This window comes from Haliotis cracherodii, unplaced genomic scaffold (assembly GCF_022045235.1).
Source record: "Haliotis cracherodii isolate W230 unplaced genomic scaffold, xgHalCrac1.p SCAF_14, whole genome shotgun sequence".
Taxonomy (NCBI): Eukaryota; Metazoa; Mollusca; class Gastropoda; order Lepetellida; family Haliotidae; genus Haliotis; species Haliotis cracherodii.
The window spans coordinates 836,023-862,005 of record NW_027266269.1 but is presented as its reverse complement, the minus strand read 5'-3'; the positions used below and the strand labels follow the sequence as shown (position 1 = coordinate 862,005).

Below are 25,983 nucleotides of genomic sequence, written 5' to 3'. Positions count from 1 at the left end.
ACAACGCGGGTCACCAACCCTCACTGACAAACGTGTGATACAGATGACTATTAATGTAAGTATCTACGGGTGTGTCTGTTTTGCATGAGTTCATTGAGGTATGAATCTACATTGATCGATTGAATGATTGATTGTTGTTTAACACCGCACTCAACAATATTCCCGCTATATGACGGTTTTCTGTAACTAATCGAGTCTGGTCTAGACAATCCAGTGTTTGACATCATGAGCATCGATCGACGCTATTGGGATTCGATGACATGCATCCACCAAATTGGAGCTTGCTTCCAATGTATATCATGTAAACGTCACATTTAAACATAACATTATATTACTGATTATTAATAAATCACTAGAATCGATACAATGGTGCATGCTCAGTATCCATCCTGATTCCCAGCTTCATAGTGTTACTTAATGCCACGTACCAGCCTGTGTATAGTTGAAGCTGTGATGGTGTAACCAGGTCACAGACTGACCATATGAGATCCAACATAAGACGTAAGTCTTATTGTATGTAGAGTCCTCATAGTGTCACTTAATACCACGTACCAGCCTGTGTATACTTATGGCTGTAATGGTGTAACCAGGTCACAGGCTGACCATATGAGATCCAACATAAGACATAAGTCTTATTGTATGTAGAGTCTTCATCACACGGACACTGGTAGGCGTCGTCCTAGAGTGTGACCGGGGGTCTGGAGACAGCGTGTCCCGAGTCCCGTGAGTCAACCGCCACTCCGGTCGCGTCTCTTCCTTATATAAGTACAAACATACATTTGTATACATTATGAGGAATACATTTACAGAAGTACGTACAACATTCTGATTGGACAATTCCATGGATATAATACAATTTCATTTGAAAGAACATGAATAAATTGAGTTTTCCTGATTGACATTTATGCTCATCTATCTCTAATGAAGCTGGGACTTACATGCATGACAGGTGGCATGTCGCTGTGGGCGTCAGTCAGCAACTTTACTACACATGACGGACAGCGTCTCAAAGGACGGACGGTTTGTAAACGTATACACGTAAAAGTAGCTGTATGACAATATAATGCAGTATAACTGGAAACTACAACGCTGACGTCCTTCCACTACTTTCCAACCTTGTTGTTATGCTATTCATCGTCTTGTTTCATTGAGTATGTCAACGGGAAATATTTTTTATCACTTATTTGTTGTTTCACATCAGTTTCAGTCAACATAATGGCTGCCTCGGTGATGATGTGGATAGCATGCTTGGTATTTGCTACTGAAGGTAAATAAAAGTGACGAAACCCTTTCTATATTCAATATTAATGTCTTCTCAAAGCAGAGTCGATTGTACGATTCTGACTATGCCATGACCATGTGCTTATGAATTACTATCAAACAGTGATGTTACCACGTGTTAGGAATAGGTGAGCGTATTCTGCCCCACCGGTAGCATTCGTCACAAACACATGCACGGGCAAGTAAATTGTTCACCTGAAGAAACATGGGAACATATGATACATAGTCAAAATAAGGAATTGTATCGGACATCATTTTTGTCACTGATGCATCAAATTTGGTAATATCCTCCACGTGTCTTCCTGAAATCTTTTTTGAAAGGTTCCATTAGGCATTGAATGTTGTAACTTTGATCAATCAACTTCTGAGCAAGAGTTGTAAGACGCTTATTAAATTCTTGGTAGAATAAATATGCTCGATTGTATCTCAATTGTTTTAAATGCAACCACCAGAGGCTTTAGCTGCTGGAGTATTGCTCGACACGAAGGGAAAGTCGTCTATTGGAAAGCTGAAGTATTACATTCTGTTGCTAATATTGCTGATCTGGTCTTAATATTTGGTAATATCCATACTTTAGCATTGTGGTATTAATGGCGACAGGATTGTTGTATGAGGTGACGTAAAATGCGGAGTATGTTCAAGATTGTTTTCACTTATATAGCGATGTGCATGCATATGTTTGTCTGTGGCTCTGTGTACTAGGTAAAAACGTTCAAAGTCGGTAATTACCCTCTGGGTGTCAAATGCTTTAATTTTTCACTGTGACGTATCACTAGCCTGAAAAAAGTACGAGTAGAGAAACGTCAAGTTGAAATGATATTACTAATCTTGAACTATGTAAGTCATTCCTGGGGAGATCCGAGGAGAATAGGTTGTCAGCAACCCATGTTTGCCATAAAAGGCGACTATGCTTGTCGTAAGAGGCGACGAATGGGATCGGGTGGTCAGGCTCGTTGACTTGGTTGATGCATGTCATCGTATCCCAATAGCGTGGATCGATGCTCATGATATCAATCACTGGATTGTCTGGCCCATACTCGATTATTTACAGACCGCCGTCATATAACTGGAGTTTTGCGTTAAAGAACAAACAAACAAACAAACATTCCTGTCATTATCGTCATCGTATTTGTAGCTTGGTTACCAATAATGCCGATCAGTATGTAGTTGTTCATGTACAGAGTATAGGTATATACTCAGCCCTGCCATTTTCATCAACCATCTTAAATAGCATGCATTAAATGCTCACTGAGCTGTTAATATTAGAATGTATTTGTTAAGGTATAACCAGTCCTCTTTATCGTTCTGTTCACGAAACAGTAATGTCCAAGTGGGAATTGCAGGGCGCCTGGGCCACCCGTGCCACCCGTGCAACAAGGATCATTTGTAGCAGGAGCACGAGGGTTATATGGGGTCTTGCTCGTGGCGGGGTAAAAAGGATTTATTGAGAAATTTATTTCCCTCCATTGCTGGTTACGAAGTATTTTATCAAGTTTATGTTGACTAATCAGATCTCATCATTCTGACATGGAGGTATGATAGAAAACCTTATTTCCAATACTACATATAGTTACCTGCATCTTGACTTTCAGCTGGCCCATGCAAGAAAGGAATGCCTGGGGATTGCCTCACTGAGTGTGACACGGGGTATTACGGACGTAAATGCAACTCTACCTGCAGCAAGAACTGTAGGAATAACACATGTGTGACCTCAAGCCATGGTAGTGCTAACTGCACTGAGGGCTGTGTGCCAGGATACCAAGGCACTGGCTGCAACATACCATGTGACATTCCAGGAGGTACCTGTACGACATGTCCAGGTGGTTGTGATGGAGGATATTGTCAGCTGGGCTCCTCCTGTGTGTCTGGATGTGTAGACTCCTACTACGGGACTGGCTGTGATGGTAGGGATAGTTTTACAAAAGGTTTTAATAGAATTACTATTCATATGATCGATATTCATGTGGCGATAAGAAATTGTAGATTATCCTCTCGGTAAAGTTGCTTAATATGTCGGTATTGCTGAAACCGGCTGAGTGAGACGGTCGTCTGTTTTCAAGTTATCACACATACATCAATATATTATCAACACCATTGATCATCTCCGGTCAAGAACGTGTATTCATGTTAATGAATGATTCCAATCATTGAGGTATCATATATAGTATCTTGATACAAGCTGGATCTGAGAGAAAGTCATGATCCCCGTATGATGCCCAAAAAAGTGTCACTGCCCTGTTGAAACGTTGAGATATACAAACTCTCTCTCTCTCTCTCTCTCTCTCTCTATCGTTTCTCTCTCTCCTCTCTCTCTCCTCTCCCCTCTCTCTCGCGCGCTCTCTCTCTCTCTGTCTGTCCCTCTCTCTCTCCAAAATACAGTAGTCTCGATATCTGGATGTGTACACTCCTACTACGGGTATGGTCGTAAATCTGGATGTATTGGTGCCTGCTTTTATTGATAATTTACTTTCCTCAAGGCTATACTGTAAACTCCCTAGAGAGTTGAATGTGACATTCGTGAACACATCGATCCTCTGCCATGAGTAAACAACGGTAGGATACACTATTCCTATTGTGTCACGGGGGGCACGGGTGTCCTAGTCGTCTAAGGCGCCGCGATTTGCTGTGCAGAGTTGGGCACCACAGAAACCTATGATTGTGGGTTCGAATCTGGGTTCACCCTGATTATGTTTCTATGTCTGTCAGCACCATACCCGTGCTCATTGGTTTCATCACTTCGGGCTTTGCGCCCACATTAAGCTGACACGCCGCGATATAACTGGAATACTGTTAGAGCGGCGTTAAACCAAATTCACTCACTATTGTGTCACACGCTTCGTATTGATATAGTATAATTAGTATTATACATGTTCAAAATTCAGTGTGATGACTTGCTTCTGTTTTGACGTTCTCCATGTGCACGAGTTAAGGACATAAATTGAGTTTCATACTGACATTGTTCTGTCATGTGCTACAGTGGGAGTGTACGGGGCAGCTATCAGCTTCCTGGTGATGGGGTTCCTGGTTGTGTCCGGGGCATCTATCAGTTTCCTGGTGATGGTGTTCCTGGTTGTGTTCATTCTGAAGCTTCGCCGGGTTTATTCTAGCCACATGTTGTAACACTTTCTCGAAGTTGAAGGGGGCCGTTGCCACAACTCCTGAAGTAGCCCTGGCGGCTTGATTGACTGTAATACAAGGCAGAAACGTCTGTGGAATATACTCATATGTTGACACAAAACTGTAAACACATGGTCACATAAGTAATGTCTGACTTCTTAGAGTACAAGTTTTGTATTTGACTCAACTTGTTATATCCTCCAAAGTCCCCTGTCACAGCTCAGTCTCTTGCACAAAGCGATACTGACAACAAAGCTAGTTACTTCCTTTTACAACTTAAATGAAGCAAGCTAAATATAAAAATGGCCAAAACATTTAACCCAAATCCAACATGGGGATCAATGTGACTATTACGTGGGGTATTGTGTCTCCCGATACCTGGCGGCGTGAGATGTTGATAATAAAATCAGCCACCCCATTGTGCATTTTTCACATTTCATTACAATAAACTTATAATGTCGCGCCCCTACGATATTTGAGTAAAGATATGTTTCACCATCGTTGAGGGAAAAATTTACAGATACAAAGTCAGGCACCATCAACGCATTATCTCCATTCTTGTGTGCTAAGTGCTCTGTGCCCACCACTGAAGCTAGTAGCAATAACCCAAATCATGACTTGAAATCAACACTCACGTGAACTCATCTGAAGGAGCGAGACTGACAAGCTTTGTTTTTTATTTAACATTATTAATTAAACCATGCTATTTATTTCATTAAGTGTTGATGTTTAGTGTCATGCATTATTGGCGGCACGGGTGGCCCAGTCGTCTAAGGCGCCGCGATTCGTTGTAGAGAGTTGTGTCCTTTGGGCACGCCAGAAACCTATGATTGTGGGTTCGAATCCCGGTTTGCCTGATTATGTTTCTAGGTTTGTCAGCACCATACCCATGCTCGTTGGTTTCACACCCACCCACCCACCCATCCAAACACCAACCCACCCATCCAAACACCAACCCACCCACCAACCCACCCACCCGCTCACTCACTCACTCACTCACTCACTCACTCACTCACTCACTCACTCACTCACTCACTCACTCACTCATGCATAAGTTGTTGCATCACTCCCACTACCCAATCCGTAAGTCTCAGAAACCATTATTCGGCTATTCTCGTGCTCATGTTGAAAAGGATGTCCACAGTTAATGACATAGTTTTGCATTCTTCTTACTCCACAGTGTCACCCAGACAGAGGACGTCGTGTGCGACTCTGTTGACGACATGGGTGGTGAACCCGTTGTGGAGCTGGAATGGTATTCTGGGACACCACTGAAAGACATGGCCACGCCTTGTGGGTCACCTGATGGAAACTGTGGAAGAGGAAGTGCAGCTGGTGGTGGAGCGGATGATGTTTATGACGTTGCAGATGTAGGCAGGCGGGAACTTGCTGCTGTCTTTGGTAACATATACTCCACAATATCACGTGCTTAGAGTGAGTGAGTTGGGTTTAACGCCTTTTTAAACAGTATTCCAGTTATATCACGGCGTGTCATCTCAAGCCCAAATTGACCAGGTCGTTGACGTTTGCCACTTTGTAGGACACCCTACCCTAATTCCAGCTATATGACGGCGGTCTGTAAATAATCGAGTCTGGACCAGACAATTCAGTGACTGACATCATGAACATCGACCCATGCAATTGGGATCAATGACATGCATCAACCAAGTCAGCAAGTCTGACCACCCAATCCCGTTAGTCGACTTTTACGACAAGCCTAGTCGCCTTTTACGGTACGCATGGGTTGCTGAAAACCAATTCTACCCCGGATCTTCACAGGTCGGAATATTGCTGACTGCAGCGTTAGACGTTCACGTGTCAACTGGTTGTACAGTGATTCTCAATCATTCATTCTCTGGAAATAGTGTATACATGTGTGTATGTTGCGACTCATTTGCCGAGTTTGCTAACGTGGTGCCGGGTGTGGCTTTTCTACATAAACTTATCTAGCATTTTGTAAGTTTATTCTCCTCTTATGGACATTTTAGCAGATGAAATGATTTTGCCGTGCAACATTCGTAACACGGAAATATTTGTGAAAAACTTAATAATTGGCCATCAATTTCCGTGTATCTGCAATTCAAGATTGTACAGCGCATATTCATATTTTTTTACCCGCCAGCTTGGCCTTGTTTCTGGACAGAGATAATGAATCAAGTAAGATGACGTGGTATTTGTTGAAAAGAGTTGTACGAAACCAAAACCTTAGAAGTCAATAAGTTGGATGCTTAGGCTATCGGTTGTTTGCTTGTTATTTAACGCCACTCTCAGCAATATTCGAGCTATATAACGGCGGTCTGTAAATAATCGAGTCTGGACAAGACAATCCAGTGATTGATATCATGAGCATCGATGTATACAATTGGGTTATGATGCGATTCTTCTACCAAGTCAGCGAGCCTGACCGCCCCGATCTTGTTCGTCACCTCTTACGTCGTCTTTACGGCAAGCATGGGTTTTTGAAGACCTATTCTACCCCGGATCGTCACGGGTCGCCTTCTGATACATGTATCAAAGATATGTTATCTGTTCGGTTATGGATGGATACATAGATCCATAGTTATGGTGACTCAATTGATTTTGTGTTTTTATTACTAATAAAAACATTTAGCTGTACTTGTGAAGTATCACAATTATATGCTATGATATTTATTTTTCGCAAATGTACCACAAAATCCCTGTCTCAAGAACAAACCATAATCTATAATACAACCAAGAATGACTTTCTTTATATTCACAGAAAGTATTTGAAACAATTGGATGTAAAAGCATATGCAGTCTCAAAGCCTCAAGGGATTCGCTTGACTTTATGCAATGTCAGAAAAGAAATAAAATGTTGTTTTGTCAGTACATTTGATTTTTTCAACTTTGTACACCACAATCCCACATGACAAACCTGAGGCTAGGAAAAACGAAGAGACCACAGATACAGTTACGTATCTTCAGAGGTTCAGGACAATTTGTTATAAATTGAAGCAAATGTCATCTGCAGTTTATGAGAAAACAATTTGTGAAATGCTGGACGTCCCCGTTCATAACATTTATGTAACATGTGGTGGTAAGACACTAAGGCAAGACGTAGGCATCCTCATGGACACCAACTGTGTTTTCCTTCTTGCAAATCTGTTTTGTTATGCATATGAATTGGAATTTATGTTTGGATTGGTAAAACAAGGTAATTTGGCCAATAAGTTTGAATTAAGCTTCAGGCCTATCGATGATCTGATATCTTTCAGTAACAATCAAATAACCAATTCCATTTCACTGATTCACCCACCTGAACATATTGATGAGACCGTTTCATATGTTTCATATGTACCAGCTCTTGCCCTCACCGCCTCAGCCAAATCCAATCTCAACATAGCTCTGTCCCAAACCTTCCCTGTCGTGTACCATACCGACTTAACTCTAACTGACATCTCCCTCACCTCCATAACTCTCTCTCACACCCACTCTGTTCTACCCTACACCACCTAAACTTTATCTGCCGTGTACTACACCGACTGAACTCTAACTGACATCTCCCTCACCTCCATAACTCTCTCTCACACCCACTCTGTTGTACCCTAAACCACTTAAACCTTCTCTGTCGTGTACCACACCGACTTAACTCTAACTCACATCTCCCTCACCTCCATAACTCTCTCCCACACACACCCTGTTCTACCCTACACAACCCATACCTTCTCTGTCGTGTACCACACCGACTTAACTCTAACGGACATCACCCTCACCTCCATAACTCTCTACCACACACACCCTGTTCTATCCCACACCACCCAAGCTCTGAGCCACGCCAACAACCAGAGTGACCAATGTGTTGTTAGTCACTCATGTAAACATCATTGAGGAAGTTGTAACATTACTCCACGCCAGATTTAGGTTAATCATACAGTTGATACTTACCGTATTCGACGTAATAAGCGCCCAGGGCGCTCTCAAAATAAGAAATAGGGGTCTCTTTTTGGAATAATATTTTGAAAAAGTTGAAAGTTCGTAAATTTCGTGATTTATGATGACAACCTGAAATGTTTATATACGACATATATATTTTTCCAGGATTTAACGGTGCATATAACACACAAGTGCGTATTATACACGATTAAATAAGTCTTGTGTACATTGATAAGAAGGTGTGCTAATTGAGATTGTTCACTAGCCAATATATTAGCAAATATCGCCGTGGGCGCTTATTAGAGCGGGGCGCTTATTACGTCGAAAACGGTAAAAGTTTCCTCCTCGTTGTGTACAGAATGCGTCCTGCTCAACCTGTCTAAATGTATCGTTACACAGGCATACCCACGTCTTGATGCTGTGCACAGACGCGTCCTGCTCAATCTGTCTACACGTATCGCTACACAGGCATACCTGATCAAATGTTGAATATTTGAACACTGTTGTGACCTAGGTGAACTGTTGCTGAGTGAGGTGTTAAACAACAAACAAATACGTACAAGGTGGCTAGTGGAATGAGCCTCATATCCGGAATGTATGCATTGCATCTTTTGGGCATCAAAGCGAAAAACATGATGAATGCATGTGATCCCTTTGCTGAGGGCGGCATGGGTGGCCCAGTCGTCTAAGGCGCCGCGAAACGCTGTGCAGAGTTGTGTCCCGTGGACACGCCAGAAATCTATGATTGTGGGTTCGAATCCCGGTTCGGCCCGATTATGGTTCTAGGTTTGTCAGCACCATACCTGTGCTCTTTGGTTTCACCGAAGTGGTAAACGTCTGAGACCCGAATCACTTCGGGCTTTCCCCGCACATTAAGCTGACACGCCGCGATATAACTGGAATACTGTTAAAAGCGGCGTTAAACACAACTCACTCACTCATTCACCTTTGCTGAGATTGATGGTGTGTATCATTCTGATGACTCACGCGTTAACCACACATCATACGAGGGTAAATCAACTTTGTTAAAAGTGAAGTAATGTTTGACAACATCAGGATGCAATTTCTACTTCAAACCGGACAATATCTCTACTCAAAAGTTTCCCCACTCTCACTTCCCCTTTCCATAATCGTCACAGATCTAGTGGCTGAGCCCTGACTAATTCTCGGGAAAACAATGTGGGCGCAACTATTACCTGAAGGGGTAACGTTAGTTCAAACATGGACAAGTTAGTTTATTTATCAGAGAGACCCTTACCCACAGCCTGAACTAACTTAGACATCATAAATAGTAATCAGAACAACATGTATATAATATGCAATGATTGATTTTCTGTTTTGTTTCAAAATGTCAGCTACCTTCAACCCCTCATGGCTTACCCTACCCACATCAAGGGCATGACGATAACAGCCTTGACATGTGCGAGGCGTTTGGCTTGAACTGTGCGTTAGGCTTCCATATGTGCAGTGTCAGGATGCATACTGCATGCACTGAGGGACGTGTGTCTGTTGTTCACTTGGCCTAGATAACACTGAAGCTATGGCAGTTATATCACGGCGTGTCAGCTTGATCTTGGACTAAAGCGATGCAGGTCTCAGACGGTTACCACTTTGGTGAAACCCACTAGCATCGTGCTGACAAAACTAGAAACATCCTCGGGGTGAACCCGGATTCGAACCCACAACAAGGGACGCAACTCTTCACAGCGAACTGTGGAGCCTCAGGCGACTGGGCCATCCACGCCCCCTTGAGGATCAGTGAGGCTTGGTGAAGAATAGTCACCGCGACTCGAGGACATTGCTAATTCAAGGATTTTAAAGTGATGAACGGTGTCTTGTTGGATTGCGTGTCGCCGTATATTTGCTCTTAATATCAACCTCTGGTCCAGTCTCCACAATTGACATACACGCGTGATACACCCTGAATCCTGCTCATTGCGAAATTATGAAGGACTGGGTCAAAGCAACAATCAAACACACTTTCATGTTCTTGGGTTTGCATATTTATGCGACGATGCATTCACTCAAGAAAGGATTTGTGTATATGTGTCTAACTAACGGCAACCTTACATCTCTAGTTTCAGTTTCCATGTAATTATTTCAAATCGAAAATTATGAACGGACGCGAGCCACTGACACCTACATTATTGTTTATGAAACCGCCCGACTAAATCACAAACCTGAAACGGGAAAATAACGAAATAAGTGCTTGTGTTGTTTAATCATTCCAACTCGATGGATCTCTGACATCAACGGGAATCATATGTATTCCTATTTCTCTAAATGAGCATTATTTCTTTGTGTAATGCTATATCTTAATAGTTAACATGTGTTGAATTGAAGGTTCACAAAACGTACCTCAGTGATGATAATGTTTCTACGTCCGCGTACATTTTCTACGCAGCAGCTCTGCCTTACGCTTTGTGAGGGGGGACAACCCATCATCCCAGAATCACGGAAACTACAATCAGATGTGCCTTTATACAATAACATTCATGGTTTTCGTTTTAGATCTGCAGTTAAATTCAGTAACCTATGGTTATAACAAATTCAAAGGGACCCCTAGTTCGTTATAAACGTAGTTCGTTATAAGCATACATACAACATCTATACAGCAAATGGCTGGGACCAACAAATACGTTCGTATTATCCGTCAGTTCATTATAAGCGTGTTAGAGGTCTACTGAAGATGAGATCATCAATACGGATGTCACGGCTAGCCAAGTCTACTAAGGCATCACAAGTAGTTGTACACAGTTGGATCCCTCGTGAATGCCATGTTCAATGTTCAAGGTTCCTCCCTAATTAGTTACTAGTAAACATCTAAGACAGGCATCACCTTGCATTTTCCTGTCTTATTAGTTACTAATAAACATCTAAGACCACCATCACCTTGGACTTTAAGTCGTTAAAGTCTAATGGTCACATAAGTGTCAGAATATACGGACCAAGTACAGGGGCATGTGGACGACAAACCCTGTATGTTTCCAAGTCAAACGCTGTAGCAGGTCATACCATCTTGTAACTACATCGCCCCGGTGGCGTTAAGACATCACATGTTCACATATAGACACTGACACCCCAAAGCTAGATACACCAGTGAGTGGATGGGTTTGATGGAACAATTGACTTGTTTTTGCATGTGTTTATGACAGGTGGGGCAGTTTACGATGACATTTTCGCGAACACCTGGTATCATCACTGTTTGATTGTGATTTATAAGCTCGAGCTCATGATATAGTCGGAATCGTACAATCGAATCTGCTTTTAGTAGATATTTCCAATGATTATAGAAAGGGTTGAGTCGCTTTAATTCAACAGCAAGTTATATCATGGCGTATGCAGGACATGTTATTCTTTTCGCGAGTACATGGTGTCATCACTGATTTTCAGTGATTCACTCATACTTTTCACCGCTCGTTTGCCTTTTACACCCAGTGGAATCTGTTAAGACAGACAATAATAGCTGATTATTCCACAGCGTTGACTTTTTGTACAGTGACATTGAAAGCTATGAAAGCATGACATGTCTTGGACCTCAACTACCAAGGTGAAACATGATCCGGTAGAATATAAAAAATCCGGTTCCAGGCATGCCCAACGCTGTAGCGACCCTCACGCACCTGTGATCCTCTGTGACACATATTGACATGATCATAAATATGGTTAAAAGTCAAATATGTTCTTTATTTGTGAAACTGTCAAATATATTCAGCAATCACCTTCATATTTAAAATACAGTTCAATTCAGGAAATATTATATGTTGAATTGTTTAAACTTCAACTTCAATATCTTCACAGAAATATTTGCATTAAAATATTACAAGGAAAACAAATATTAACTGACAGAAAGGTTACACACAACTTATTAATACAATGCTCAACGGTTTTTTATCATTATTTCAAACACCTGTGCATAATAATATTTCCTTCTGTTCACGAGAGAGTGGTCACGTCCACCATCCTGGTGAAGATATGTTACTATCAACAGGAAACATAAGTTTAAGGGATTGTGAAAGAAGGGTGATTGATGTAAGATAACACTTCTCCCACCATCCCTCCAGTGTGATACAAACGACTCTTGGGTCACATTTGGCGGGTCTGCATTTGTACCAACAGGATCCGTACATTAGTCTGATCAAAATGTAAGTATATGCTGGTGCTACATGCTTGATAGTTTAAGACATAAGGAAGAAAATGTATTGGTGTCAACTTCTTTAGTGTGAGGAATACGACGGTTCGGAGTATATAACCGCTGAATGCCATCCATAAATTCTCTTCCTTATGTGTATCACTTCTTAATGCCTTTTAAAGACTTAATCTTAGAAATGACATTCAGTTTGTATGCGTTCATTAGAACCTGACCTTTTATAGAATGAGGACTAAACTGTATTAACGTCTCAGCTTCCTTCCAGTGTGAAAGCTGCACTTCCGGTAAACTGCACCTTCACGCACAATTATTTTAATGCTCATTGATAAATACTAGATTCCATAAATGTTTCATCCTCAGCGTCCATCCTGATTTTATTCTCAACTTCCTGGGGAACATAATACCACAGCTGGCCTAATTTTAAAATTGTTTTCTGAATATTTATTCTTTGTTTATGATCTTAGTTTGTGCAGTCAACACTTATTCTGTTTTTAATCTACTTATTGCATTATGCATGTTAGGGAAACCGGTTCTTTGATATCAATTTCAGTCAACAGAATGACCGTACCCGTGATGATGTGGATAGCATGCTTGCTAGCTGCGACTGAAGGTAAACACTGCATTGCTAAAATTGCTATCTGGTCTGGTAATATCCATACTTTAACATATCTAAGTGGTAGTTGGACATTGTAACATAAATGAAGGCAGGGTTGTCTTAAAAGCCAGGGTGAAACGGGGATCAAGGTCAAGATTATGTCCCTTATGTAGCTACGTGCATGCACAATGTCATGCTGGTATGTGGCTGTTTGTACTAGTCCAGTCGTATTCCTGCTAAGAATTCAGAACCCTATTTTAACTTGTACTATACGTTCTCGTGTTTTTCAGGGAATAATTGACTTGACAGGATATGCTTACTTTTTCGCGACCACCTGGTGTCATTTTGATTTTATATGCATTCATGAATACATGCTCTTGGTACAGTCGGAATCGTACAATCGACTCTGCGTTATATAATATAATTATCATAAAGGTATCCCTACAAAGTGCTGCAATTTTACATTGATACCCCACACGTACACCTACTCCGTGCCTGCATGTCCCACAGTGGCAAGCGTCAGGCATTGTTATTACATCTTTTGGTGTGAGGGAAGGACATGGGACCGAACCACTGATCATGACCTTCCGCTCTATTCACTACAACAGGGAGTCTGTGATTGCTGTGTGAATGTCGCATGCTTTTATGATTCAAATGCGGAATGTCATTTGCCTGATAAGTGAAAAGTCAAACTGATATGATAATAATTGTGAACTGTATACACCATTCCTGTCTTAATCACGATCGTACGTGTAGCTTGTTTAAAGCCACGACAATAACTTTATGATGTTGAAATGTATAATGTATACTCAGAATTACTCTTATTAAACATCATACTCATTATCCATGAAATCATATTCACGAAAAACTATGAATACATAACTGCATCTTTCCTTGCAGCTGGTCCATGTATTGATAATCAACACTGTTCAGACTGTGACAACACAACGGGACATTGCCTCACTGAGTGTGACACTGGGTATTACGATCAAAAGTGCAGCTCAAATTGTAGTGAGAGCTGTAAGAATAAGACATGTATACTTTCAACCAATGGTTCTGATAACTGCACTGAGGGTTGTGTCCCAGGATATCAAGGCAGCAGCTGCAACATGCCATGTGACAGTCCAGGAGGTGACTGTACAGCATGTCCAGGTGGTTGTGATGGAGGATATTGTCAGTTGAACTCGTCATGTGTGTCTGGATGTGTAGACTCCTACTACGGGACTGGCTGTGATGGAAAATCGGGTAGGTATTCTTTTGATAACTAGGTTAAATAGTTTTACTATCCTATAGGCTACAATAGATATCCACGTGTCGATCAGATAAGTACTCTCGGTAAAGTTGCTTACTATGAGTGTATGCTTTAAACATAATGAGGAAAACCCATTTGCATGATATCGCTTCTGATTTTGTTTTGTTTGTTTGTTGTTTAACGCCGCCCTGAACAATACTCTACCTATATGACGGCAGTCTGTAAATAATCGAGCCATATGAGCAGTTGTGATACGATGACATACATCATTGACATATGAGCATCGATCCACGCTATTTGGATACGATGACATGCATCGACCATGCATCGTCAGGTCAGCGAGCCTGACAACCCGGTCCCGTTAGTCGCCTTTTACGACAAGGATAGTCGCCTCTTATGGCAAGCATGGGTTGCTGAATACCTATTCTGCCCCGGATCTAAACGGGACAATTATAAATGAAGATATTATGAACAACAATCCTGAGCTTCAGTCAAGAACGTGTATTTCTGTGAATTTATAATTCTAATGAGCATCAGTAAATGCCCATTCATATTATCTTGATATGTATGGGAGCAATTGTGTTTCAGTAGTGAGTGAGTGTAACAGCTGAATTTGTCAGGAAAGACTGCAGTGATGGTCGCAGTGTGATACTCCAAATGTATCTTGCTGAAACGTTGAGTGCTGCAGGCTGGTTGTACGTATTCTCACCACACTATGTAGTCTGGAGGATGTCTGACTGTGACTCCTAGTACGGAGTGCTGCAGGCTGGTTGTACGTATTCTCTCCACACTATGTAGTCTGGAGGATGTCTGACTGTGACTCCTAGTACGGAGTGCTGAAGGCTGGATGTACGTATTCTCGCCACACTATGTAGTCTGGAGGATGTCTGACTGTGACTCCAAGTACGGAGTGCTGCAGACTGGTTGTACGTATTCTCTCCACACTATGTAGTCTGGATAATGTCTGACTGTGACTCCTAGTACGGAGTGCTGCAGGCTGGATGTACGTATTCTCTCCACACTATGTGGTCTGGAGGATGTCTGACTGTGACTCCTAGTAGAGAGTGCTGCAGGCTGGCTGTAGGTATTCTCTCCACACTATGTAGTCTGGATAATGTCTGACTGTGACTCCTAGTACGGGCCTGATTGTGAATCTGGTTACTATTGCAAATTGGCTAAGTTGATATATTATCTGTTCCCATGGCTAAACTTCTCAGGGAGTTCAACATAACATTCGAGAGCAAACTGGTCCATTGACGGGGGTATTACTGGTGGGAACCGGAATTCATTTACTATAATTGATACTATAAAGAATTCAGTATGGACAGTTATCCCTGGTTGTCTGTTCTTCACGTACTAAAGAAAATGATTCAGGTTTTTCCTACAAATTAACATTGTTCTTTTTCAGGTGGTAACGTGGGACTTTCTGTTGGGCTGTCCACATCAGCTGTCGGTGTCATGTTAATGATCTGTCTGGTTGTGTGCTGCAAGTACCGTCAACGTTTGAGAAAGAGAAGGTGAGTTAGACACACACAGAGAGAGAGAGAGCGAAAGAGAAGGTAAGTGAGAGCGAGAGAGAGAGAGAGAGAGAGAGAGAGAGAGAGAGCGAGAGAGAGAGAGAGAGAGAGAGAGAGAGAGAGAGAGAGAGAGAGAGAGAGAGAGAGAGCTACATTCATTCAGCTGTTTCCCGGATGTCAGGTCACAAATGGTCCCCGTGCAAGTCTCATCGTAGCGACTAACATGGGGATGAGTGTGGTAGTCAGTCACTCATCATACCTCGGCGACCTGAGATATTGATCATTATATCGGCCACCTGTTTACAAGTAACACATTCAAATATATTCAGGTCGCTCGGATGTAGCTGAAATATCCCTGACTGCTGCATCAAACAACACCACAACAATTTACACCTTGGTGGCTTCCATTGTCATACTTTGTATATACTAGACTAATCTGACTACAATACCAGATTAAAGACATGTTTCATGACTAGTCACTTTGATATTTAAATGATATTATGTCATATACATTACATAAAGGGGACAGACGTTGAAAGTAGTTGAATAAAGTATATTATGAGGCATCCTCTATGCATTATCTTCATCCTGTCAGGTTAAGTACCCTGTACCAATCTGCCGCTACAGCTACGTAGCAATAAACTTTCTCTCCCTCATGAACAGAAATCAACATTATCTGAACTCGTCTCAACGAATGACTTAGGCATAACTCTGTATTCACATCTGTCTAATTGATGTGTTGGGGGGCTGAGTGTTTTATCGAAAAGAGTGCTTCAAAAAATAGTAATATTCTTCAGACTGTTGGACAAATTAGAATTGTCTGCCACAAAAAAAACAAATGTGTGGTTGCAAGGTGGTTTATATTTTGTTTTATTTAGGCTTTAAGCTTTTTGAGTTTTTAAAATGTCTGGTTTTGCAGCAGTGGCTGAAAAAACATAATCAGGTCTCAAAATAAATCCCTGGGTCACCGGAACATCAAACAGTCGGTCCGTTAGTATCATGTAACTCGAACTGATAAGTCGTGTGATAGCTAATTACTTCTACTACCAAATCTGTGATACTCAGACACGATTACTTGACTATTTTTATATTTGTTTTTAAATGTGAATCCACGGTTTATATGACATCAGTCTACCTTGTTCTCACTTCACAGTATCACCCAGACAGAGGATGTTGTCTCAAACAATGTTACCGAAATGGACGATGCCCCTGTCAGTGAGCTAGAACGGTATTCTGACATGCCACAGACAGACATGGCTGTGCAGTCTGAGTCGCCTGATGGGAACTGCGGGGGTCCCGTTGAAGCTGGTGATGTGGATGATGATGTTTATGACGTTGCAGATGGAGGGAAACGGGAATTTGATGCTGTTGATTGCGATGTATACTCCAAATTAGCACATGCATGGTAATCAGTTATTTTGAAATGGTCCTTCGTTGACTAATGTCACTGTCTATTGATAATGCAATTCTTAGTTTGATCTGTCGCCCCTGTGGTCTCCTGGACAGCGTCTGCCAGGAGAGCAGAAGGTCAGTGGTTCGATCCCGTTGCTGTGTCAGACCCCGAACCGTTAACATAGTGTCTGTGGTGTTATCCTTCCTGGCACTCGGCATTAAGGGATAAAACAAGGACTGGTCAGTTCGAGTGATTATAGAGTGTCTGTGTGGAGTTTGGCATTCATGCAAAACTGCGACATGCCATGATAGAGCGCTTGCGCGAACCTTGACACATGCATGCTCATCACTTTATAATCGAACCAATCTTACACGCGACGTTGAACCCCATTTCAAGTCACCTGACCGTCATCAGACATGGCATACAGTAAACATAATCTATGTAAAGATTGCACACAAAACTAGCATAATGCAGGCATTTCCAAATATGTCATTGACGCAAATAAACTTTTGCGAATTAAAAATATATTTCAATTAAAAAGTAATATGCAATATGCCGTTCTGAAATCAGAACAGGTCACAATAACGTATTGGGGGTCGGATGGCTGCTTGTGATTTCAGTAAATGGTATGACTGCTCAACACCAACGTAAACATAGCTGGAACATTGCTGACTTCAGCTGTATACTTTCACCGTCTGTACAATGGTTCTTTCACGTAGTACTAACATAAAGGTGGTGGAAGTTTATAGTCGATTTATGCACTTTCACTGTTTAGCGATGTGCATGCGTGAGTGCGTGCTCGTGCTCGTGCTCGTGCTCGTGTGTGTGTGTGTGTGTGTGTGTGTGTGTGTGTGTGTGTGTGTGTGTGTGTGTGTGTGTGTGTGTGTGTGTGTGTGTGTGTGTGTGTGTGGCTACTTCACTAGTCCGCACTGATGCCGATTTATAGTGCTTGCTCACTGAGATACCATGCCACAGTTTAACATAGATATCCCATTCAGATCGGTTGACTGACTTCCAGTCGACCAGTCCTTGTTTTAGCCCTTCAATGCCGAGTGCCAGACAGCGTAACAAAAAGTACCATCGTTTAACGTCTTGTGGTATGACGCGGCCCTTGACCTTCCGCTCTCCGGGTGGACCCTACCACTAGACCACAGAGGCGGTCCTGACATGAAGGGAAAATACAACATTGATGTGTTCCCAGAATTGGCCTTGTACGGAACACTGGCAAAAAATCAAGACACAACATTGTAAAAATGTTAGGGAAAGAGCAAAGTGCTCCTCTTCTTATAACGAACTAACGGATATAACGAACTATGATAAGGAGTCCCCTTGAGTTCGTTATAACCGTACTCAGTTGGACATCAATTTCCGTGTATCTGTAATTCAGGACTGCACAGCGTATGTTGTTCCACCCATCACCGTGACCTTGTTTCCCGACAAAGCATATCCCTGTACACAGATACTGAATCACCCCAGACAGGTGTTGAAAGGAAGACGTTAGCGAAACAGAAACCCGTACAATATGGTGGATAATAAACGTATCTCTACATTTGTCAAATCCACTTATCTGCTCTGTTAGACACGTGGATATGACAACATTATCAAAGTCGATGTTAATGTTCGACCATGTGTTTCTGTTTGGAATATGAATTAACTGCTATCCTTGCTAAGTATCACAATTATATTTAATGACATTTGATTCCTTATTGTCGATATAATTTTTTTACCAATAAAGTCTGTATGTTATGCTGGCTAAGTGTCTTTTTTATATTATCCCCCAACAGTATATTGAGTAGATGGAAATTTCAACGAGAAAACCATTTCCATAATAATAAGTCTGTGGTAATAAGTCCACTGAACAATTCTGACTGTATCATAAACATGTGTTTATTAACATGTGTTTATTAATCACTATCAAATATAGTGATGATACTGGGCGTTCGCAAAAAGGTATGGCGAGCGTGTCCTGTTCCGCCGGTTGCAAGTGTTCTGGCAAGTCAAGTGTTCACCTGAAAGAACACGGTAACGTATGGTACAAGTTCAACAAGGAAATTGCACCACACATTTGTTTTTGTCACTGATGCGTCAAATTAAAAAAACAAACATATCAAATCGCCATATCAAAACCTGGAACATTGTAACCCTGATCACAAACTTCTGAGCATGACTCGTGTGGGGCTCTTTCAAGAGCATGGTCGATTTTATTTCAAAAGTTGTAAAATGCAGACACCAAAAACTGAAACGACTAGAATAGTGCTCGACATAAAGGTACAGTTGCTATTTGAAAGTTGAAGTCATCCTGTGTCAAACACAAGCTCATGGTATAGTCGGAATCGTATAGTCGACTCAGATATTTCTTATAAAGATAGAGAGGGTTTTGTCGCTTATGTTTCCATTTCCATTGAGTTTGGCGCTCCCATCTTCAGCACATTAAGCAATGTAGGTTGTTTGTTTGTGCACATTATACATTGACGAATAAGCTGTCCACAATCGGGGCGGACCGGGATGCAAACCAACAATCATAGGTACGCAAGGGACGCAACTCTGCACAGCGAATCGCGGTGCCTTAGACGACTGATTCCCTATCCCAAGTTGAATAGTGTATCGCTACATATCTATATATACACGTGACCTGATTGAGAAGTTAGTCATGCGGTGACATAGCATAGAGCCTACATGCACCCTGGTGTATGTATGATACAAGGGGGTCCTGTTCGACAGCCTACATGCACACTGGTGTATGTATGATACAAGGAGGGTCCTGTTCGACAGCCTACATGCACACTGGTGTATGTATGATACAAGGGGTTCCTGTTCGACAGCCTTAATGGGATACAGAAACACATACAGCATGTTCTCCTGTGATGTTGGTAAGCATTTTATGTCATTCGTCGTCATATTGTTTGGTTTCACGTGTTGAATGATATATATCGCATGACTGTCTACTGCTTTCAAAATGAACCCCGGGCCCAAGTACTTAATTGATCAAAAGTTCACTATATGCATTCCTGCATGATTTCTAAAGTTACTTCCTCGTGTACTGATATCGTCTTCCTGTTAAGAGGGAATACATGAAAATTATTAAACACGCTATTGCCCGAGATGTGTGACACAGATTAACTTTTCTCACGTTTGTTGTTTTCAGACGCATGATGCCGGAGAAGAATGCAGTAGTCTTGTCAGCAACAATGTGGCTTGGGGCAGTTCTCGTGTTAACATGTGAGTACATTAATCTCCTAAAATGTATATGAAGCATTCTTACATGTTATGTAACTGACGATGAATGAAACCACGTGTAATATATATTGAGAAAAGTACAACTCAGTTTTCTCTCAACGGGTGGCGTTGGGCACGCCAGAAACCTATGATTGTGGGTACGAATCCCGGTTCACCCCGGTTATGTTTCTAGGTTTGTCAGCACCATACCCGTGCTCGTGGGTTTCACCGAAGTGGTAAACGTCCGAGACCTGCATCACTTCGGACTTTCCTCCCACATTAAGCTGACACGCCGTGATATAACTGGAATACTGTTAAAAGCGGCGTTAAACTCAACTCACTCACTCACTATATATGGCAGTCTCGCTTACAGCCTACACTATTGATGAATCACATCCTGCTGAGGTTTCATATTCATAGCCACGTGTTTGTGTTAGATGAATATTTCCGCATCAAGTGACAATGTTGATTTAATTGAGTGCAGGTTATAGTTATAGCATCCTTGTTAGTTCACGTGATTCAGGAAACGAAATCCATTGCTCTCTGTTGTCATCCCACACACACATCGCAAGTCATGTGCAATGTGTAGTTTCAGATATTGGGAAAGCAGGTTAGACTTTGAGTAGGTTAGAAATACGGATACTATAACCAGTCTGACTCGAGGGATTCAACTGAAGTGCGTGGGGATTACACACATCACGTCGTCATTCACCTTATGTTCCTGTGTGTATCCTGGCAAGTGAGGGTTGACCTATAGCAGTAGAAACCTCCACAGAAGGCCACACTGGGTGAACCTATAGCAGTAGAAACCTCCACAGAAGGCCACACTGGGTGAACCTATAGCAGTAGAAACCTCCACAGAGGGCCACACTGGGTGAACCTATAGCAGTAGAAACCTCCACAGAAGGCCACACTAGGTGAACCTATAGCAGTAGAAACCTCCACAGAAGGCCACACTGGGTGAACCTATAGCAGTAGAAACCTTCATAGAAGGCCACACTGGGTGAACCTATAGCAGTAGAAACTTCCACAGAAGGCCACACTGGGTGAACCTATAGCAGTAGAAACCTCCACAGAAGGCCACACTGGGTGAACCTATAGCAGTAGAAACCTCCACAGAAGGCCACACTGGGTGAACCTATAGCAGTAGAAACCTCCACAGAAGGCCACACTGGGTGAACCTATAGCAGTAGAAACCTCCACAGAAGGCCACACTTGATGAACCTATAGCATTAGAAACCTCCACAGCAGGCCACACTGGGTGAACCTATAGCAGTAGAAACCTCCACAGAAGGCCACACTGGGTGAACCTATAGCAGTAGAAACCTCCACAGAAGGCCACACTGGATGAACCTATAGCAGTAGAAACCTCCACAGAAGGCCACACTGGGTGAACCTATAGCAGTAGAAACCTCCACAGAAGGCCACACTGGGTGAACCTATAGCAGTAGTAACCTCCACAGAAGGCCACACTGAGTTGACCTATAGCATTAGAAACCTCCACAGAAGGCCACACTGGGTGAACCTATAGCAGTAGAAACCACCATAGAAGGCCACACTGGGTGAACCTATAGCATTAGAAACCTCCATAGAAGGCCACACTGGGTGAACCTATAGCAGTAGAAACCTCCACAGAAGGCCACACTGGATGAACCTATAGCAGTAGAAACCTCCACAGACGGCCACACTGGGTGAACCTATAGCAGTAGAAACCTCCACAGAAGGACACACTGGGTTGACCTGAAGCAGTAGAAACCTCCACAGAAGGCCACACTGGGTGAACCTATAGCAGTAGAAACCTCCACAGAAGGCCACACTGGGTGAACCTATAGCAGTAGAAACCTCCACAGAAGGCCACACTGGGTGAACCTATAGCAGTAGAAACCTCCACAGAAGGCCACACTGGGTGAACCTTTGAACGCTGAATGAAAGTATGAGCGTCATTTTAGTTGTTGATTTAATAACTATATTGCAAATATTTATCAGATTATATGCGGGTACAGAGTGTATGAGTACAGGCCTCACACATCGGGTACTGTGTGTTGTAGTACAGGCCTCACACATCGGGTACAGTGTGTAGAAGTACAGGCCTCACACATCGGGTACAGTGTGTAGAAGTACTGGCCTTACATCTCGGGTACAGTGCTTAGAAGTACTGGCCTTACATCTCGGGTACAGTGTGTTGTAGTACAGGTCTCACACCTCAGGTACTGTGTTTAGGATTATAGGTCTCACACCTAGGGTACTGTCTGTAGGAGTACAGGTCTCACACCTAGGGTACTGTTTGTAGGAGTACAGGTCTGACACCTCGGGTACAGTGTGTAGTAGTACAGGTCTCACACCTCGGGTACAGTGTGTAGGAGTACAGGTCTCACACCTCGGGTACAGTGTGTAGTAGTACAGCACTCACACCTCGGGTACAGTGTAGAGGAGTACAGGTCTGACACCTCGGGTACAGTGTGTAGGATTACAGGTCTGACACCTCGGGTACAGTGTGTAGGATTACAGGTCTGACACCTCGGGTACAGTGTAGAGGAGTACAGGTCTGACACCTCGGGTACAGTGTGTAGGATTACAGGTCTGACACCTCGGGTACAGTGTGTAGTACTACAGGTCTTACACCTCGGGTACAGTTTGTATGAGTACAGGTCTGAAACCTCGGGTACAGTGTGTAGGAGTACAGGTCTCACACCTCGGGTACAGTGTGTAGGAGTACAGGCCTCACACCTCGGGTACTGTGTGTAGTAGTACAGGTCTCACACCTCAGGTACTGTGTTTAGGATTATAGGTCTCACACCTCAGGTACTGTGTGTAGGAGTACATACCTCACACCTCGGGTAGAGTGTGTAGGAGTACAGGTCTCACATCTCAGGTATTGTCTGTAGTTTGTAGGAGTGCAGGCTTCACACCTCGGGTACTGTGTGTTGAAGTACTGGTTTTACACCTCGGGTTCATTGTGTAGGAGTACTTGCCTTACAGCCCGGGTACAATGTGTATAAGTACTGGCCTTGCAACTCGGATACAGTGTGTAGAAGTACGTACCTTACATCTCGGGTAGAGCGTGTAGAAGTATTGGCCTTACATCTCGGGTACTGTGTGTTGGAGTACAGGCCTTACACCTCGATTAGAGTGTGTAGGAGTACTTGCCTTATACCCCGGGTACAGTGTGTAGGAGTACTGGTCTTTCATCTCGGATACAAAGTGTTAAAGTACTGGTTTAACATCTCGGGTTCTGTGTGTACAAATACTGGTCTTACATCTCGGGTACATTGTGTAGGAGTAATTGCCTTACAGCTCGGGTACAGTGTGTAGGATTACTTCCTTACACCCCAGGTACAATGTGTATAAGTACTGGCCTTGCAACTCGGATACAGTGTGTAGAAGTACGTACCTTACATCTCGGGTAGAGCGTGTAGAAGTATTGGCCTTATACCTCGGGTACAGTGTGTAGAAGTACAGGTCTTACATCTCGGATTCATTGTGTAAAAGTTCTGGTTTTACATGTCGGGTACTGGCCTCACACCTCGGGTACAGAGCGTAGAAGTACTGGCTTTATACCTCGGGTACAGTGTGTAGAAGTACAGCTTTTACATTTTGGGTTCAGTGTGTAGGAGTACTCGTCTTACACCTCGGGGACACTGTGTAGAAGTACTGGTTTTACATCTCGTGTACATTATGTAGGAGTACTGGTCTTACACCTCGGGGACAGTGTGTAGAAGTACTAGCCTTACATCTCGGATTCAGTGTGTAGGAGTACTCGTCTTACACCTCGGGGACAGTGTGTAGAAGTACTGGTTTTACATCCCGTGTACATTATGTAGGAGTACTTCCCTTACAGCCCGAGTACAATGTGTATAAGTACTGGCCTTGCAACTCGGATACAGTGTATAGAAGTACGTACCTTACATCTCGGGTAGAGAGTGTAGAAGTATTGGCCTTATACCTTGGGTACAGTGTGTAGAAGTACAGGTCTTACATCTCGGGTACAGTGCGTAGACGTACTGGCCTCACACCTCGGGTGCTCTGTGTTACAGTACTGGTCTTACATCTCGGGTTCAGTGTGTAGGAGTACTCGTCTTACACCTCGGGGACAGTGTGTAGAAGTACTGGTTTTACATCTCGTGTACATTATGTAGGAGTACTGGTCTTACACCTCGGGGACAGTGTGTAGAAGTACTAGCCTTACATATCGGGTTCAGTGTGTAGGAGTACTCGTCTTACACCTCGGGGACAGTGTGTAGAAGTACTGGTTTTACATCTCGTGTACATTAGGTAGGAGTACTTGCCTTACAGCTCGGGTACAGTGTGTAGGATTACTTGCCTTACACCCCAGGTACAATGTGTATAAGTACTGGCCTTGCAACTCGGATACAGTGTGTAGATGTACGTACCTTACATCGCGGGTAGAGCGTGTAGAAGTATTGGCCTTACATCTCGGGTACTGTGTGTTGAACTACTGGTCTTACATCTCGTGTACATTATGTAGGAGTACTGGTCTTACACCTCAGGGACAGTGTGTAGAAGTACTGGTTTTACATCTCGTGTACATTATGTAGGAGTACTTGCCTTACAGCTCGGGTACAGTGTGTAGGATTACTTGCCTTCCACCACGGGTACAATGTGTATAAGTACTGGCCTTGCAACTCGGATACAGTGCGTAGAAGTACGTACCTTACATATCGGGTAGAGCGTGTAGAAGTATTGGCCTTAAATATCGGGTACTGTGTGTCGGAGTACAGGCCTTACACCTCGATTACAGTGTGTAGGAGTACTGGCCTTATACCCCGGGTACAGTGTGTAGGAGTACTTGCCTTACTTCTCGGGAACAGTGTGTAGGAGTACTGGTCTTTCATCTCGGATACAAAGTGTAAAAGTACTGGTTTAACATCTCCGGTTCTGTGTGTACAAATACTTGCCTTGCATCTCGGGTACAGTGTGTAGGAGTATTTGCCTTTTACCCCGGGTACAGTGTGTAGGAGTACTGACCTTACATCTCGAATTCATTGTGTAAAAGTTCTGGTTTTACATGTCGGGTATTGGCCTCACACCTCGGGTACAGAGCGTAGAAGTACTGGCTTTATACCTCGGGTACAGTGTGTAGAAGTACTGGTTTTAAATCTCGTGTACATTATGTAGGAGTACTGGTCTTACACCTCGGGGACAGTGTGTAGAAGTACTAGCCTTACATCTCGGGTTCAGTGTGTAGGAGTACTCGTCTTACACCTCGGGGACAGTGTGTAGAAGTACTGGTTTTACATCTCGTGTACATTATGTAGGAGTACTGGTCTTACACCTCGGGGACAGTGTGTAGAAGTACTAGCCTTACATCTCGGGTTCAGTGTGTAGGAGTACTCGTCTTACACCTCGGGGACAGTGTGTAGAAGTACTGGTTTTACATTCCGTGTACATTATGTAGGAGTACTTGCCTTACAGCCCGGGTACAATGTGTATAAGTACTGGCCTTGCAACTCGGATACAGTGTGTAGAAGTACGTACCTTACATCTCGGGTAGAGCGTGTAGAAGTATTTGCCTTACATATCGGGTACTGTGTGTCGGAGTACAGGCCT

General features: G+C 42.9%; 1 protein-coding gene across 1 annotated transcript; it reads left to right on the top strand.

Moving 5' to 3' along the window:
• Positions 1-1,205: 1,205 nt before the first annotated feature.
• LOC139460932 (scavenger receptor class F member 1-like) lies at positions 1,206-17,215 on the top strand. Its single transcript, XM_071242408.1, has 5 exons — positions 1,206-1,267; positions 2,874-3,194; positions 13,938-14,282; positions 15,698-15,806; positions 16,960-17,215. The coding sequence occupies exons 1-5, from the start codon at positions 1,216-1,218 to the stop codon at positions 17,213-17,215; spliced, it is 1,083 nt and encodes a 360-aa protein (XP_071098509.1). The 5' UTR covers positions 1,206-1,215.
• Positions 17,216-25,983: the final 8,768 nt, after the last annotated feature.